Here is a 17,418-nt window from a genome sequence, read left to right on the forward strand (position 1 = left end):
TCTGAAGCCTGTGTGTCTTCAAGCTTTTTCTGAAATCATTGGCTTCTCACATACACCCCTCTGATGATCGACACCCAAGTCATTAATGCACCACAAAGAAACTAATGCTTGGAATGGCTTTCTTTAGCATGCAAGACTAACTCCTATAACCAATGGCATAACCACTAAATTTGGGCTCCCAAGTATCGTGCTACTCACCGTAAAGCGCTTCAATGCCTTGTCAGGGGTAGTAAGCACTATATAAATGCAATTTCAATTCAATATAGCTACTGCAGCGAATTCCACATTGATAGCATTCTATGATGTCTCAACATATATATAGAGATAGATATATTTACGAGTGTTTCATTCCTAGTTGATCTTCTCAGCACAGGTCTCAGTAGCCAACCAAACCCACACAATTCTAGAGCACTCTGCTTTCATTTTTTAACACATATCAAATACTTTGGGTTCATTTTACCACGTAAAAAGCTGATTAAATTATGCACCTATATATATATATTTGTATTTTTCTATCTTTTGCTTTCATAAAATATACACATACATATATACATATATGCACACACACACACAAACACACATATATATGTAAACATATGTGTGTGTGGGTGTTTTTCCACATTCACAAAATAGAGGGTTCTTTTCTTTTTCTTTGTACAAGAAGAGAGCATTTGCTCCAGAGTTAGTCTCTCTTTACAAAAAGTTCCAGACTTGAAAAGCGTTTCTGGAATCGTGCACTCGTGTGCGTGTCCCTCGTTGCTTTATGTACACAATGTCGGGAATACACGAAGGTTCTATATCAGGTAAAGTGCAACATTTTCCACAGGTGGGGTCGTGTCTTCAGTTCATCATTTTCCTGTATTATTTCGTTTAGGAGTTTGTATTGTTTCTCATGCTTGTTTTTGATTGGGCAATGTGTTAAAAAAAATACCCCTTTTCCTTCCTGAATCGTCTTTGTTCTTGTCAAACTAAAGACAATTCAGCTTGAAAACTTGAGCATCTTCTGGTTTTTGGGCTGGACTTCGTCAGCATGGAGATTTGGGTGTTGAATGTAGTCCCACTGCTGCCTGAAGAAGGGTGATGGTACTTCAAGTCCGACCCCAAGAACCTCTCGAGATGCCACCTCCTCCATTTCCGCTTCAGCTCTCCTTGGACCTATGTGAAAAGCAACAGACAGTGTTATAGTACCAGTGACAATGCTTCTGGCTAATAAGGCAATTTAAAAGCCCACTGTATGTATTTTTCTGTTATTTCGTGATTACTCACAATTACTTTGTGGTCACATTTGAGAAAGTTGACTGTGCAGTTGTGATCCACAATCCCACAATAAATATTCAATAATTAGTCTGCTTGTGACCACTTTTTTTTATCTCTATGGAGCTAAACATGCTCTTAAATGAATTAAAGGGTAAAGGGCATAAAGGGTAAAGGCATAAAGTGGGGAATTGAGAAGAGAGGAGCAAATGACGTACACCACTGGTGCCAGCAAATGTCCTGCTTTACTATGGGGACACTAAGAAAACTGGGAGCCATAGGGACTGGGGCAAGGAGAGCAGAAACATATTTTCACAGCTTGCAAGTGCCTTCTTTTGCTCTGTGACTTCCAGTACATAATGTTTACTACTTAGGTCTTGAGAGGTAGAGTGCAGACAGTTTCCGGTTGAGATGCAAGTGGATATAAGTACACCCTGCACGCAACGTAAGTTAGACAATTTTGTGATAATACTGATGTTCCTTGAAAGGATGGACATACTCTTACTTTTTTTTAGCTCGTTGGAAAGTTTGCATCTCACTCACTGGGGTGAGGAAAACCACTCCATCACAAATTCTGGCCACCTGTCATTTCAGGCATCGCGTCTCTCAAAGTGATCCAGTAAGATCCTTCGCATAGCAATGGCCAGCAAAATCATGCAATTCTTACTTGGGTTTAGTACAGTGAATACAACAACCAGGATGTAAAATAATAATAAAAATAGGACCACTCCATGGATTGTTATTTGTTTGGAGAAGATACTTCAACCTACTAGGCCACCGGACAGTTTGATGTGCTCCTTACTGCAACAGTTTGGGAATCCCATAGTGATCACTCCTGGCCTTTGATGTACACTGCATGAAGGTTGCTTGAAAAGCATCAGGAAACACAGGGGCATATTTACAAGGGCATTGCACCACCAGAGCGTCACTTTTTGCAAAGCTCTGGTGGCACAATGTGCCTGCTCCATATTTACAAGACGGAGCTAAGTCACTATGCGTGGCTTAATGCCGCCTTGTAAATATGGTCCTCCTCGCAGCAGTTTTCTGCAGCAAAGGACTTTGCAATGGGTGGTGCTGCGGGCGCACCCATTGCTTTTTGACACTGCCCCAGATTTACAAGAAATGGTAAATCTGAGGAAGCGCCAAACACTAATGCCATTGAAAAGATGGCGTAAGAATGGTGGAAAGAGGAGAAATACTTTTATTTCTCCTCGTTTTTTGCTCTTTCTATGTGTGCTGCATCCTGCAACACACACAGAAGCAGCAAATTGCCATTAATGTTTGTTTATGTGCAGGAAGATGTCTCCCCCGCACATAAACAATCATCCCTGCAACACAGACACCCCTGCACTCTGGTGCAAGGGAGCCTGTGCTGGCACTAGTAGTGCCAGCTCAGTCAGGGCTAAATTGCGTTCAACATCGCACTGTGCTGTTTGTTTGAAAATATGCCCCCCAGTTTGTATGCTGGTGCTATTGCATTACCCTTTCAGTCATAGGCCAGGATCCCTTTATCTTTTGCTGCTGCAAAGCAATCAAACTATAAGAAACTCATTTCTCAGAATAAACTATCAGCATGGAGTAAAGGAATTACTATGTGTATTCAATGCCCAGCAAACAGTGCTCAACATTTCATTTGACAATACCCAATGCTCATTATACCAGAGTGCATGAGAGCACAGCAAGTTCCACCAAAATATGTGCTGGAGAACCTTACTACTAATGTATGTGGAGTGTGCCAGAGAGATCAATGCGAGCACAGCAGCTATGTGTTTGATTACATTCTATAGGTCTATAGGGTGCAATCATGGATCATAGAATTTAGCGTGTTTAATTATTTAGCATGGAGATTGAACATGTTAGAGGAATTTAGAAGTTCAGAAGCTCAATTGTGCAGTTTTAGTGTGCTAAAGGGTTTTAGGGGGAATTCACTGGTTGATAGAAGCAACTTCCACAGAAGAAGGTCAGGGTGGAAGGATCTGTGAGAAGAACAGCTTGAGATTGGCCGTGGAATAAATACATTAATATATGAGCATTGGACTGAGGAGAAAGGCAAAATAAGACACATGAATGAATCTTAAACCTGCTGGGAGGTGTTTTTAATAGAGAAGTTACAAGTCTTTCTTAGAAAAAATCCAACAAGATGGTGGTGCGAAGGCTGTTGTCATCATGTATGGTAGAGAACTTCCCTACTGTGTTTCTGTGGAGTACTCCCCAATGAGGTATGCAAATGAATCTTTACTTTTTCAACCTGAAGTACATTCTTTAAAAGAAGGACAGTCAAACGTCACTTTCTGTCTTTCAGTGTCAACTCTTGCATCTAAAATCCTAAACAGTAGTTGTCTTACCTCCTGCTCCTGACTCGTCCCATTCTGTCGGAAGACAGAAAAAAAGAACAGGAGGAATGCTGGGTACGTTTGTTTATGTACTACCGGTGGGAGGGGGGGGAAGGGGTAGGGTCCAGCATTCCTTCGTTCTTTTTTCTGTTGGTGGGATAGGATTATCTCAGTTGTAATGAATGGGAAGAGGACAGGAGGGACCTGGGGGTAATAAATCATTACATTTTCAACCTGAAGTAAATTCTTTAAATTAGGACAGTCAAACATCATTTTTTGTCTTTCAGTGTCCACTCATGCATCCAAAATGCTAAACGGTGCCAGTCTTACCTCCCCATTTAGGAAGCAGTAGAGGATAGCCACAACAAAACCCTGGAAAAAATGAAGAGAACGTGAGTACAACACTGTGAACAAATGAGGCACAGTCACAGTAAGAACTAAAAGCAACAGAAAAAAGCCATACTGAACATGGTTCCTCCAGATACATGAACTTGCTGCTTGAAGATGGAAGTTGGACATTACTCAATTACCAGAAAGAAACAGGCAAACTCATGGCGTCTTAGGAAATCTTCTAAGAGGGATCACTGAGGAGTTGATTAACCCCACTCCCCACCCGGCCCTCAAGTCTAAATAGCTACTTAAAAAGCAGAGTATATTCTGTATGTAGATACATATACACAGACAATTATGTATAGGGACACCTCACTCTAAAACACCAAACCATATGATTGCGTATAACTTTGTGTTGAAACATTAGAAGGGTGATGTGCTAGAATTTTTATAGCAGCCTCACAATGTTGCACAATTAAAAGTATGACTCGAAATATCCAGCACTCAATACGTGTCCATGATTGATTCACGAAAATGCCAGGGTACTGACATTTTGCTCCTATTTTGCATATGCCAACCTTCCATGCTGTGGATTTATTAAACTCCTCCGATACTTTATAGGAATAGCAGTACATTACGTGGCATGAGACGATTCACAAAAGCATATTTTTTTTCCAAGTTTACATCTGACCACCGAACGCCTAATTCACAAGTTTTAGCTGTATGGGTATATGTGATCATAGTGGGCTGAAGCATGATACACAGGAATATTTGTGCAATCTTTAGAAAGGAAGGGTCATGAGTAAACCGCTTAGTAGTGCATGTTGCCACAGGCAGGCAGTAGAAGACATGGTAAAAAACGAAAAAGAGTAAGGGGCTCATTTATTAACTTCGTGGCGCAGTGCAGCGCAATAAGTTACCTTGCTGTGCTGCACTGCGTGACATGGTAGGAGCAAGAATACACCGTATTTATTGGAATATGGTGCATTCCTTCATTTTCTAATGGACCACTAGAAACATCCCCCTGGGCACACCTCCCTCCCCTCAGTGTGAAATGAGGGTTCCAGATATCGTATGTTTGATATTTTATCCTCTATTTTATTCACCTGTTATCATTTAAGTTCATAGTTATTCATTCTTCTTAAATCAATCTAATTTTTCATTCATTAATGTTCCATGATTTTTAAATCAACGGCAATATTCTCTCATTCAATCCAATGCATTTCGGGCATTTACAAATTGCCCTTCATCATGCGCATGGTTTGAGCACATTAAGTCAGTACATGATGACATGACATTAAGAAACATGGAGATCGTTTTCATTTGTGACACAACAGTTATTAATTTTCTTTGCAGTATTGTTCCCTGATGAAGGGCAATTTGTAAATGCCCGAAATGCATTGGATTGAATGAGAGAATAATGCAGTTGATTTAAAAATCATGGAACATTAATGAATGAAAAATGAGATTGATTTAAGAAGAATGAATAACTATGAACTTAAATGATAACAGGTGAATAAAATAGAGGATAAAATATCAAACATACGATATCTGGAACCCTCATTTCATACTGAGGGGAGGAAGGTGTGCCCAGGGAGATGTTTCTAGTGGTCCATTAGAAACACGTTTTCCCTCATAATTGAAGCGCCTCAGGACGTCAGTCGCTACCCGTGGAGCACCCAGAGACATTCAAAGAATTTAGATTTGATCATTAACAAAGCTGTGCACTGGCCTCATTACTCAGCATTCCTTCATTTTCCCATGCGCTGGCCCACAACGAGCTGTCTAGTGCCAACACAGGTACCCTTGCACTTGCACCTTTGTGCAAGGGTGCCTGTGTTTCATGTGGGATTGTTTTTGTGCAGGAAGGGACACTTTCCTGCACTAAAGCAATCTTGGCAGGCATATTCCTCTTCCTATGTGTGCTTCAAAATGCAGCACACATAGAAAGAGTAAGAAACGAGAAGAAATAGAGATATTTTTTCTCGTTGTGCCTCCCCAAGGAAAGTGTAAGCTTTTTTCACATCCCCAAGTAAAACAAGTTCTTGGAAATCTGGGGATGCGTCACAATCCTTAGGACCTGCATAGGAACACACACCAACGCCCATGGAAAGCCTCCCAGGGCAGAGTAAGGCAACACAGCAATTTGCACTGTGTTGCCTTATTCCAGATTTATGGTGACATTCAGGGCCACACAAAGTGGCCTTGTGTGGCTTCATAAATCTGACTTCAGGTTTGCGTCACTCCTGCACCACGTTTCGAGGTGCTAGAGCAATGCAAACCTGCTCATAAATAGACCCTAAATCTCTAAGCAGGATAAATGTTTACAAAAACAGTAGGGCATATTCCTTCCTGCTTTTGAGGGTAGTAAAATATGCCTTGCCCAATATAGTGTGATATTATGAAAGCTGCCAGTCTGTGGTTGGTCTAGGGGAATTTTACTGCACTTTCAGAAAAGTTGCCTGAAGTGCTGTAATACATATACTATATGTATGCATGTATTTGTGCATGTATTTATGTATGTATGTATGCATGTATGTATGTATGTATGTATGTGGTGTTTCTATAGCACAAACCTAGTCAAAAGGCAAGATAACACTGTATAGGGTCAACAACGACCATACATTTAAGAAGTAAGAAGAGAGGGAGGTGGGTTGTGGACAGGTAATTCATTATGATGTAGTGCTCTTGAAAGAGATCATCAACTCCCCTAAATAGGTGCAGCGTTGGGTATCTGATGGCTACAGAGATGCTGTAATTCAAATGTCTTGAGTGGACTATAACATAGTATACAGTACCATGTTTACCAAAGGCCCGTAACTTAAATGTCATTAGCGGACTACAGCAGTGTGATGGCAAAGCATGTCTTCAGGCCTGCCCCTGCAGCCTGAATATGCAATTTTAAAACTGCAAATTTGGCCTAGCAATGGAAATCTTTTGCCAGGCCTAAACCACCTCTTTAATACTTATAAACAACCCCTAACGTAAGCCCTACTGGTCCATAGAGCAAGGAGCATGATAGTTAAAAAGTAGTTCATAAGTTTAACATGTATTGAGAATTTCCAAGATTGTTTTACACTGTGGCAAAGCTAGCTCTCCCACAGAGAAGCAATGGGTTGCATTATAACACCTTACAATCTAAAGAGTCAGTTTGGGAATAGCTTAAGAAATGGTTCTGACTCAAATTAATAGTAACTTAAAATCCAATCCAATGGTCAACTCATATTTTGAATTACTATTGTTAAAATGCCACTTTTAGGGAGTATCCACAGGTTAGATACAGTGACCAGATTCGGTCCAATCGAAAGTTTACCTTATGACTATGGGCCAGATTTATAATCTGGTGGAGGCCAGTTTCTCTGAACAGGCAGGGCAGAGTAAATTACTCCATCGCTCTGTCTGCCAGTTTGCCGTTGGCCTTAGTTTTTGCCTTTGACCTGGTCTAGCACAACCAGAAACTCCAAGTTAGAGGTTTGCGGTTTTTGGTGTCACAAACATCTAAAACTTTTAAAAAACATATTTCTGGTAACCTACAACCTAATTTTGACATTTTAGTGTCTATGTGAAGATTCATATTTGTGCTACATTTTTATATAATGGATTGGGATTTTTATTGTGTTGTGTCTACTCCTTATTAACATTTTTGGTACTGACTCCTACTTTACATTTGTTTCTCCTAAGTTAAGCCTACCTGCTCTGTGCTACACCTATCAAGGGTTGATTTGAGGTTTAAATAATCATAATCCAATAATCTAACTGGACCTAGTGAGAAACAGTCTTATTATTACTTAATATAACTTTACAAAAGGAGTGCATGTACACTGCACAGACACATATTCAGTTTGCTGCATTTCACATGGGGTTTGATCTATTTCTTGTAATCCTTTGTTCCGCTGTGTCCCGGCTTTAAGGAGTGTGGGCTATGGAAGTAGCTGGGTATCCAAATCATCACTTTTGCACAATACTAACATGTACATTTTTGTCTTACTAATGATGGCTGGAAAAGTCTGCAAAAATATATTTCTTGCTGCAAAAAGATTTGTTTTGTACTGCAACTTTCAGGGGTGGGGGGGTCTAGGCATCTTGGCTACATTCTCTGTGCTGCCCATTCCTGACCTGCACTCTATGTACCTCAGGACCCTTTCACACTGTTATTCTCATGCATTACTTGTTTACTTATTTACTTAAATTGGGTTTTATGTAGCATAAATGCAGTACGAGGGCATTGGAGTACATAATGTGTGATTGAAGGTAATGGCCACATTAAGAGTTTGGTCAGAGTAGAGCACTGCCATAAATTGGGATGCCCGTGCCCTAACAAACTCAGGGTTCTCACAGCTCCTCATGAGTCGGGTGAACTACAAACAATCTGACAGTGGAGCCTCCACTAGCTACACAGTCAGAACCCCTTTACCTGACAGTTCACCAACCACTGTACCACATGGGTCAAAATGGCAATTGCCATGCCCTAAGCACTGATTCTTCCTTCTGGGTACTGCCAATTTCCCAGAAGAGAAATAAAACAATGTCCATGATTAACAGAAAGAAGACTCCCTACACATTAGGGTTATTTGTATTTTTTTCTTCAGCAACACCTTCTGCTTTTGTGGTCTGTTGTTGAAAAACTAAATAAAAGGTTAGGTGGCTCACTCTCTATTCAAGTGTAATTAAAGTAATTCACCAAACAAACAGAAGCACATCCATCGCAGCAAGCCCCACAATGGAGACAGAGGTAGTTGGTGGGTAGTTCTCTGCGAGGAAAGTGTGGGCAGGTTCTCTGCTCACCAGGCCGGCCAGTGGCACACCCACCATGTTATGAGAAATCCCCGTACTTGTTTGCCAAGAATGAAAACCAAACATAATGAAGAAGATTGTAATCAATGATACTGCAGTTGTCAATTCAGGATTGGACCAGGATAGTAGAATGCATAGATGAACTTTGGTGAAAATATTTTTTTAATGATTACATTTCAATTGATGAGAATGTCTCAGCTCATGAGTGATGTGTAGGGTTTGGGCAAAGTGTGGAAAATCATTAATAGAAGAGATCTTAAGACAGAGTTATTTATTATCATTATATTGGTGGTATATTGTTGCTGAGGTCTTCAGGATAACTCCAAGAGGTTCTGGGTAAATATTACAAAGTTAATGGTCACAATGATACCTTGTGGTACCCCCTGTGGCAAATTAATAAAACTGAAAAAACAGATAAAGCTTTCAATCTGCTGAGATTCATTAGAGAAAATAAAACAGACACCGGAAAAGGACAACTCTATTAATACCCTCACACTCTTTGACAATAGTAATAGATACCATAATTGGCTGTGTTAAAAGTAGCTGATAAAGAAAGAAGAATATGAAGATACGAATATTCATTTTCTGAAATTAACTGCATCATCAGTTACCTGGAGCAAGTTCCATGCTACTATTCTCTCTGAATTCCAAATGAAAATCATGCAATGTTCATTTTCAGAGATTTATTATTTAAGTTTTAAGGCTGCACAACTTTCAATAGCCGTTGCAAGGAAGGGTAGTCTCAAAATGGGATGAAAGCAATTGAACACTTCCTGAATTAGCTGGTGGTTTCGTCAGTATGACATCAACTTAAGACATTTTAAGACAATCCAGGAACACTCCTTTTTTAAGAGGTCAATTGACTAGGTTTATTGAAAGACAAAAGAGCGAAAAAGTCAGTAATTTGTTCCACAATTTGGTTTGTGACATGGTTTAAATATTTAAGCTTAGCAATAGTTTCCTTAATATCACCCTCTGTAAGTTGTTTGAAATGATGTCACTTGTCCCAAGGTTTCCAATTAAGATTTGTGTTGCTTCCCAAGTTCTCACTGAGGCCTTGAGAGTTCAAGGCATTTGGACTTCTAATGGAAGAAGTGAGAGTAAGCTTTAGATAAAGCAGAAGGGTCTTCACATGAACATTATGGAGGATGCTTATTTGCCAATTTTATTCCTTTAACCCCTTCGCTGCGGCGGCTATTCTGCCGCAGCGCTAAGGGGGTGGGGCGGCCGCGCGGTGGTTCTGTGCTTATGACATAACCGCTCCGTCACGGCTCGCGGGTGAGCTGTGCTTGTGACGGAACCGTTCCGTCACAAGCACAGCTCACCGAGGCTTGTGACGGAACGGTTCCGTCACAAGCATGCAAGGGGTTAAATAGTGTTTTAGCACAATGTTGGCAATTTCAATAAAAGATTTAATGTGGCTTGGCTTCACATAAAAAATCTCTCTCTTAGTCTTCTGCAGCCCGAAAGTTATTTTGTTTGCAAAACAATGGTGATAGCCTCTAATTATTCTTCATCTCTCTTGAAGATTTAATTTAATCAAATGTTCTCCAAAGACCATGAGCAGAGGGTTGAGATCTATTATATCTATTTTAAAGATGTGGTAACTAGTTGAAAACTTCAATCAGTCATTCGTTTTCTTTAGTTGTAAGTACTATGATAAATTGATTGGCCTGTAAAAAAAGATTATATGAGTAACAACCAAGGAAACATGTAACTAAAATGGATTTTGTGTCTGTATTGAATAGGGCAAGAGTCTTTTGTTATACGCTCTTCTTACTGCAATATTTGATCAAGATTGTGCATATATCAATTGATATACTGAATATGAAGTGATGCACTGAAATCTGAATTGGTATATTATTGTTGCATGAATTGTAGATGATTTGTTCAACTTGTCTAAAAATAATGGACCGTGGTAGTGTGGATCTAGGCTGCTCTGCAGAACAGTTCATACAATATTGTAGTTAAAGTCTCGCTGGTATGGTAAGTGAACGTTTGGATGAAGAACGGTACTGAAGATCAGCAATTCAAGGGCGAATAGATTTAACCTATTAATTAAGAATTGCACTTTGAGAGAGCGGTGTCCTAAGTTAAAGGAATTAATCATGTACTGGAGTGGCGTACATACTAACGTGGTTAGAACAGATTTGTTAGTTTTAGTAAGTTCCAATGGGAGCACAGTACGAAATGTGATACACTCCAGTACATTGGAAGTCAGTCATCTAAAATCTTGTGAAAGATGACTTCCAGAGGATGTGACAAGTGGCATCACAGTTAGCAGCTCTTCAGTGTTTTGTATTCTGATAAGTCATAGACAAAAGATAAAGAGCTACAGGTTAAGGTTAATACTACCACATTATCTGCTTTAGAAAACAGGCCATCAAGTTGCTTGCTTATCTCAGAAATAGAGATTTTCAGAGTAACAGATGATTAGAACATTGAAATGATCAAGTTAACAAAATTACGGGAAAACCACTCTGCCCCAGCTCATTATTGAGAGATTTGGAAATGGTTGATGTTTTTATTACAAGAAAATAGTGCTACAGGTGCATTCAGGACATGCTCTTTAGGACCTTACATTTGGTAAATCTTTTTTTTTAAACTTGGTTTACTAAAACATTGCTTAGTTTTGGATACCATTTTAAAACTGCAATTGCCAAATGTGGGCAGGGATCTTAAATTGAAATGAGGCTAGTATATTTGTCTTTTGTTGTGGATAAACATGTTGTCAACTCTGTCTTCTAGAAATTGAATTTTTCAGGATATAACAGGAGGATAAATGTTTGAATGTTAACCAGGTTCAATCTGTTTTGCTCAAACCCACAAACAGAATTAATGGTTGGGAATGTTTTAATGCATGATTTTATTTGCTTGGTTTATTAAAACGTTTATATGGTTTTGGTCGCCATTTTAAAAATGCAAATAAGGAGGTGTGGCCAGAGAATTTACACTGAAATGAAGCCAGTATATTTTGCTCTCGTTTTCGATCTAAGATTGTGCCAACTCTGGCTTTCAGAAATTGATTTTTCAGTCTGTGACATGAGGGTCAAAGGATTAATGTGAATCAGGTTCTGTTTGCTTGTCTCTGACATACAGATTGCATGATTCTGCATAACATTTGTTCCAGCATTGCACTGGGCTTTTTGAGAGACTTTTTGTCCAACATGCAAAAAACACCAAATCTCTTGATAACCTCTTTCTAACTGCATTTGAAATAAACAATACCAGATATCATTGTTTGTAAGAACATGTAGAATGTGTGAAATTAAGATAGTGAATATAGAAAAGTCATACACCTGTTCTCTGTTAGACAATTGCCTTTACTGCTGTTGTTTCTTACCAACTAAGTATTTAACTATTCCAGAAACAAAATAATGTGTTTCGTGAGGGGTGTGTACTTAACATGGTAACCTAATTATAAGCTAAACGTGATTTTATCCAGTGGGGATACATGATAATTCCAGAAACATCTGCATTGAATTTTGTATCATCCAATGGTATACATCCAATATAGATTTATCTGAAATGCAAATTACAGTATTGACAATCACGTTTCAATTAGATTGAAGGACATATAACAAGATTTGACCAAATCACACAACAGGGAAAATGTCAACAGCTGACAATGTCTAGTAAGAATTCTCATTTTCTTATCAGACCAAAATTATAACACACAGAAAACTCATTTGTAATTTATAAAGAACTGGTTTATATCTTAACTGGCAACTACTATTTGATGTAATAGGTGGACATGAAAAGGAAGCTGACAAATCTTCATTAAATAATGCTGCTACTAAATCTATTAAAAAGTTACATATTTCAAACAACTCTGTTCCCTTTAAGGAAATTGAAATTGTGAGCAATAAATTGACCATATGCTAAAAATATTAGACAGCAGTCTCAAAGTAGCCGCAGATTATAAATCTTGCTGGCTAGACAACTCGATGTAGTAAACAATTTTACGCATGTTTTACTTTTTGTATTGTATGCAAATTACATATATTGGGACTGTTTGAGTGAATAGGAAACCTGTTCAAATGTCTCTGTATTTTTGTGGGGAATGGTTATTTCTTTTGTATGATTTTGGATGGCACTACTGGTCATGTAATGACATGAAAAAACAAAGAGATACCCTGAGTAACAGCTTTGTGTCTCATTAGTTGGGTGTTGGGTACAATAGTGTGCCTGAGATTTTCCTGAAACAATGTTCTTTGGAAAGTTTAGTAAAAAGAGTAGTGTATGATAAACCATGGGGCAGGAGTGCAGCTCCCACGTATCATCAGGAATTTTCTGATGGTACCAATCCCAGAATGGTTCTCTCAGGTCATGGCTTATATGTTGCTTGATAGCCCAAGGGTGGGATAAATAAATACAAGCCATACGAAGGTGATCCTCAAGGACAGTCATCAATCACAACATCCTTCATAGGAAGAGATGCACCTGATTCAGCATAGACACAGTATTTTGGGATTGATAAAGCATTGTTGAGAGAGCATTAAAGTTGTTGTCAAAATTTCAACAACACTTGAGAGTAAAAAGGCATCAGGTCAGTGCCATTTTTTGCACAGAGTCAATGCATGCCTAGTCTTTGGCAGCAATTCTGGGAAACTACACTAAGGCCCTCTGTAAAAGTCATCAAGAGTTGAATTTCCATGTGGAATTCTGCTTGACCTGATTATGACAGGCCTAATTTTCCTACACCCAGTTTTTGAGGTGTGGGAAAACCAAATTTGTTTTTATTGGTCACAAATTCCAGTCAGTAAAATTGCTTGAGGCTTTTACTGCAAAAGCGGTGAGTGCTCAAAACCAGGTCCTCCCAGGATGTTCTTTAGCAAACTGGGGAGCATACAATGCTCCTCACCGCCAGAACTATTCACTATTCTTAACCTTCCCCCTCCTACCTTTCCTGTCACCACCCTCCATCACAGCCCTACACAGCTGTAGGCCCTGCATATATTTAACAACTTCCTACAGCAGGTGAGAAATGTGTGCTTTAAGTATCTAAGATTAAGGAAAACCTTGTGGAGTACTGCGTGGTAATTTCACATCTACACAGTTGATACCCATTCCACAGGGTTTAACTCCTAATTGAATAGTATGGGTGGGGTGTTCGATGTATTCTGTCTCATAGTTAATGAGATAGCTGCAATGGCATCCACTGCCCTATAGGCATTCCTTGGAGAAAAAAAGAGCATGCAGAGCTGTGTGTGCATGGTTCTTTTGTGTGCATAGGTACGTATACTATAGTAAAATAGGCTTCCTGGACTGACATAGCATACAGTGAAAATTCTTAAAATAAGTAGGGATGTAAACCATTGTAAAGATGAGCATCTAGCGTTTCTATTATTAAAAAAAAAACATACATTATTATTTTTATTTATTTTACATTTTTATAAAGTGCTACTCTACCCGAAGATGCAACAAACCTCTGAGAAAACAGCAACAAAGAGAGTCAAATCTCAGAGTTACACTACACAATTTAAAGAAACTGGAACACAACATCCAAAATGGGAGGAGGGCATTCATAATCTGGTGGTGAGGTTAACCTATGTGGCGGGTAAGGGAGAGGGCGTGGAAAGGAGGAGTAGGATTAAGGAGGGATAAACTGATAGGTTGGAAGGGGTAGTGAGGTGGAGGTAAGGAGAGCAGAGTAGTTTGAGAGGGGAGGAGGGAGTGCAGGTAAGAGGAGGACAAAGGTAAGAAAGAAGGTACAAGAAGATCTTGGGGAGAGCAAGTGAGAGGAGAGAAGAATGAGGGTGGAGCTCACTGTAAGTTAAGAAAATAGCCAAGAGATTTACTTGCGGAAAAAAAGAGTAGGGTGAGAAAGTCTGGGGAGGAAGAATAGGGGTAGAAAGCTAAGAGTAGTCTAGACAGATGTTGCAGGTGACAAGAAGGGAAGGGGATAAAAGAGAAGGGAGTGGGTTGAAGTGGGAGACTAGGGTAAGAAAGAGGTGAGGAGGTAGAGAATAGAGTAAGGCAGATCTAGGGGAGCAGGAGGAGAGGAAGAAGAGGAGGAATAGGGCAAGAGCTATGAGGCAAACGAAGGTCAGAGAAAGGAAGATAAACAGTGGAGAGGGAACACTAGAGGAGAAGGAAAAGGGGCGTACATGGACGGTTGAGAAGGTGAAAACTGAAATGGAATAGGGGAGGCTAGAAAGTGATGCAAGATTAAAGTCATTGTGTAAAGAGTTTGCTTCTGAGGGTCATGTTCATAGCAGTAGGTGAGTTTTATAACAGAATTAACTAAAACAAAAGATAGATTTTAATTTTTTTTGGGAAAGTTAGATTGTTCTGGCAACACATTTCAGTAGGGAAAGAGTTGTATAAGCTCAAGAGTTACTCCACAGAAGAATTGAGACTTGGCTTTCTCGTCTTCATATTTTTATATTCAAGTTTGAGTGTCACTGCTTCTTAGCTGCATCGTTCCAAGTGAGATTTAACTAGTAGATCATAGCTAAATTGGGTTATGATCGTGGAAGACTATGAAGACTTGCTTTATGAATTGTGGAACTGACAAACTAAATGAATGGGAAAAGGGAGCACTGGTGGAAAACAGAACACATTAGTGCTGCTGCACAGGGCCATACTTCTCCTCTGCCAAAATCCCCTCTCCAAGAGTTGAAATGTCTGGTATTGCTGCAGAGCAGCACAGTTTTGCCTGCTGCCACTCAAGGTAAGGACAGAAATGATCAGATTACAACTGAAGGCTGCTGACAGAGAGTGCCATAGTCAGAAATCATCCACTGCTATTTGGTGGGACATCTGGCTGATGAGGCTCGGTTTCTAAAACTTTGCAGTGAACAATATAAGTAATTCTAGGAACGTTTGTTCCAGTTTTATGAAGGCCAAAAGTTTTCCTCCTTCACTCAACTTCAAAGGGAAAACAATGTCTTTCCACAACAGTAAAGTAATTTGATATTTGTTATATAGTATAGGGCACTGCATGCTTCTGGAAACATCAACCTTTTGACTAGCAATATGAAATGGCAGCCAGATTTAGACACTGGCAGATGGAGTACCATCCTCAGGGTGGTGGAGTACTTACCATCCACCACTCTGTCAGATGGTAGTCCATCCTGTTTAGAGATGATCTCTGGCACAGCGGCCATCTCTGTACATTGAAAGGAACTGTTGTCATGGAGATTCACTTTGGTGGACAGTCGCCCTCAGTTTTGTTGGGCGTCAACCAAACATTTACATTTCTGTGTTTTTCAAAAACAAACCCCAAGGAGGAATCTGTTATTGATAAAGAAAACTCTAATGAGCCCCACAACTCTCAGTTATAAGGATCATTATTTGTTTTCTGGTACTACTACCAAGCTTTTCCCTGTGTGTGATGTGGTGGCTTTACTTCAAGGGCCCTACTTCATTGGAAGTTGTTTGTTTCCATCAATAGCAACAACAGGGTTTCACTAAGGGAAAGCTGATAATCCTTTTGACCCGAAATAGGGCTGGCAGACAGGGTCCTACATCGTATTTGTATGTAGACTATGGGCTTTAAGCACTGCACATCTTTCTGATTGCCTCCTTTTACCGTCCTTTGTAAATGGCTGCTTTTCATTGGTTAATATGCTCAGTAGTCCCTCCTTTTCTCCTTTTGTAAACTCCCATGAGGACTGCCCCTGTTACATGTGCTCTTACTCTTCATGGTATTAATTGCTTGTGAGGAGGACCCGGGGATCACCCTGGATGACGTACCTTTTACTCGGGAGCCGGCACGGCAACAGCATACAGGACTTCCACCATCTACTGTTTTTTCACAGGAACGCGACCGGCAGCGTGACCCGGCAGTGGACTCGACGTCAACAGTAAGCGGCGGCCTCAAACCAATAAAAAGGCCAGGAGGTCAAGGGGAGGAGGTAGTCAGTGGCGCGGAAGGAGAGAGGAGGCGCCGAGAAGACGCGGGACCCGACACAGCACGGAGAGAGCGGAGAGAAGACGCGGGACCCGACACAGCACGGAGAGAGCAGAGAGAAGACGCGGGACCCGATACCTCAACGCCTGAAGACCCGGGAGAGCGGAGTGAAGACGCGGGACCCGATAGACGAGACACCGGGATACCAGGGAGCCAGGACGGAGACGAAAGCTGGTGTGAAGACTGGTGGTGTCCGGAGGAGGCTGAAGAGCGGCCGCAACTCGGATGAGAGTTGCGGCGGGGCCTGTAAGTTATTTTATTCTATGTGTTTGGGAGGGAAGTGGGAGGTGGTGTCGGGTAGGCTTCAAAGGCACTAAGGATATACGTTAAGGGTATACGTATTTGTTAAACGCTGCATGACCCCTAAGATATCGACCACCTGACTTTATGCTGAATTACTCCACTGGTTAGGTCATCATTCTAGTGACACTGCGGTCGGACTACTGTTCCTGAACACGATGTTAGGCCCCTAACCCTCACTCCTGTTTCCTCCCTTTTCACTTACTTTTCTTGGACCCTCAAGAACCTTAATCCTACTTACTTTTCTTCTTATCACAAATTAAGCCCAATAGTGAGCAAGACGGTGTGGTGTAGGAAACCAATACACTAAACCAGAAAACAGAATACTTATGGTTCCTTTCTTTGTCTCATTCCCCTCCTATGAACCTCCGGGACGACCACCGTGGAGACCAGGAGAAGGAAAACAAGACAACCAGCTCATCTGCAGAATCATCTGACGAGGAGGAACCCAAGGAACTACCTAACTATTCAGCCCCAACCACATCTGTT

The 17,418-nt window shown here is 40.4% G+C and overlaps 1 protein-coding gene across 2 annotated transcripts in view; it reads right to left on the bottom strand.

Moving 5' to 3' along the window:
- Positions 1–654: 654 nt before the first annotated feature.
- VIPR1 (vasoactive intestinal peptide receptor 1) overlaps positions 655–17,418 on the bottom strand; it is an 849,588-nt gene continuing 832,824 nt past the window's right edge. For both annotated transcript variants that reach the window (XM_086941106.1, XM_086941107.1), the window contains exons 12-13: positions 3,918–3,959; positions 655–1,155 (exon numbers count right to left, since the gene is read on the bottom strand). In XM_086941106.1, coding sequence (XP_086797232.1) covers positions 964–1,155; positions 3,918–3,959 — 234 coding nt within the window. In that variant the 3' untranslated portion in view covers positions 655–963. The remainder of the gene's footprint in view (positions 1,156–3,917; positions 3,960–17,418) is intronic.

Source organism: Lissotriton vulgaris, chromosome 10 (genome assembly GCF_964263255.1).
Source record: "Lissotriton vulgaris chromosome 10, aLisVul1.2, whole genome shotgun sequence".
Classification (NCBI taxonomy): domain Eukaryota; kingdom Metazoa; phylum Chordata; class Amphibia; order Caudata; family Salamandridae; genus Lissotriton; species Lissotriton vulgaris.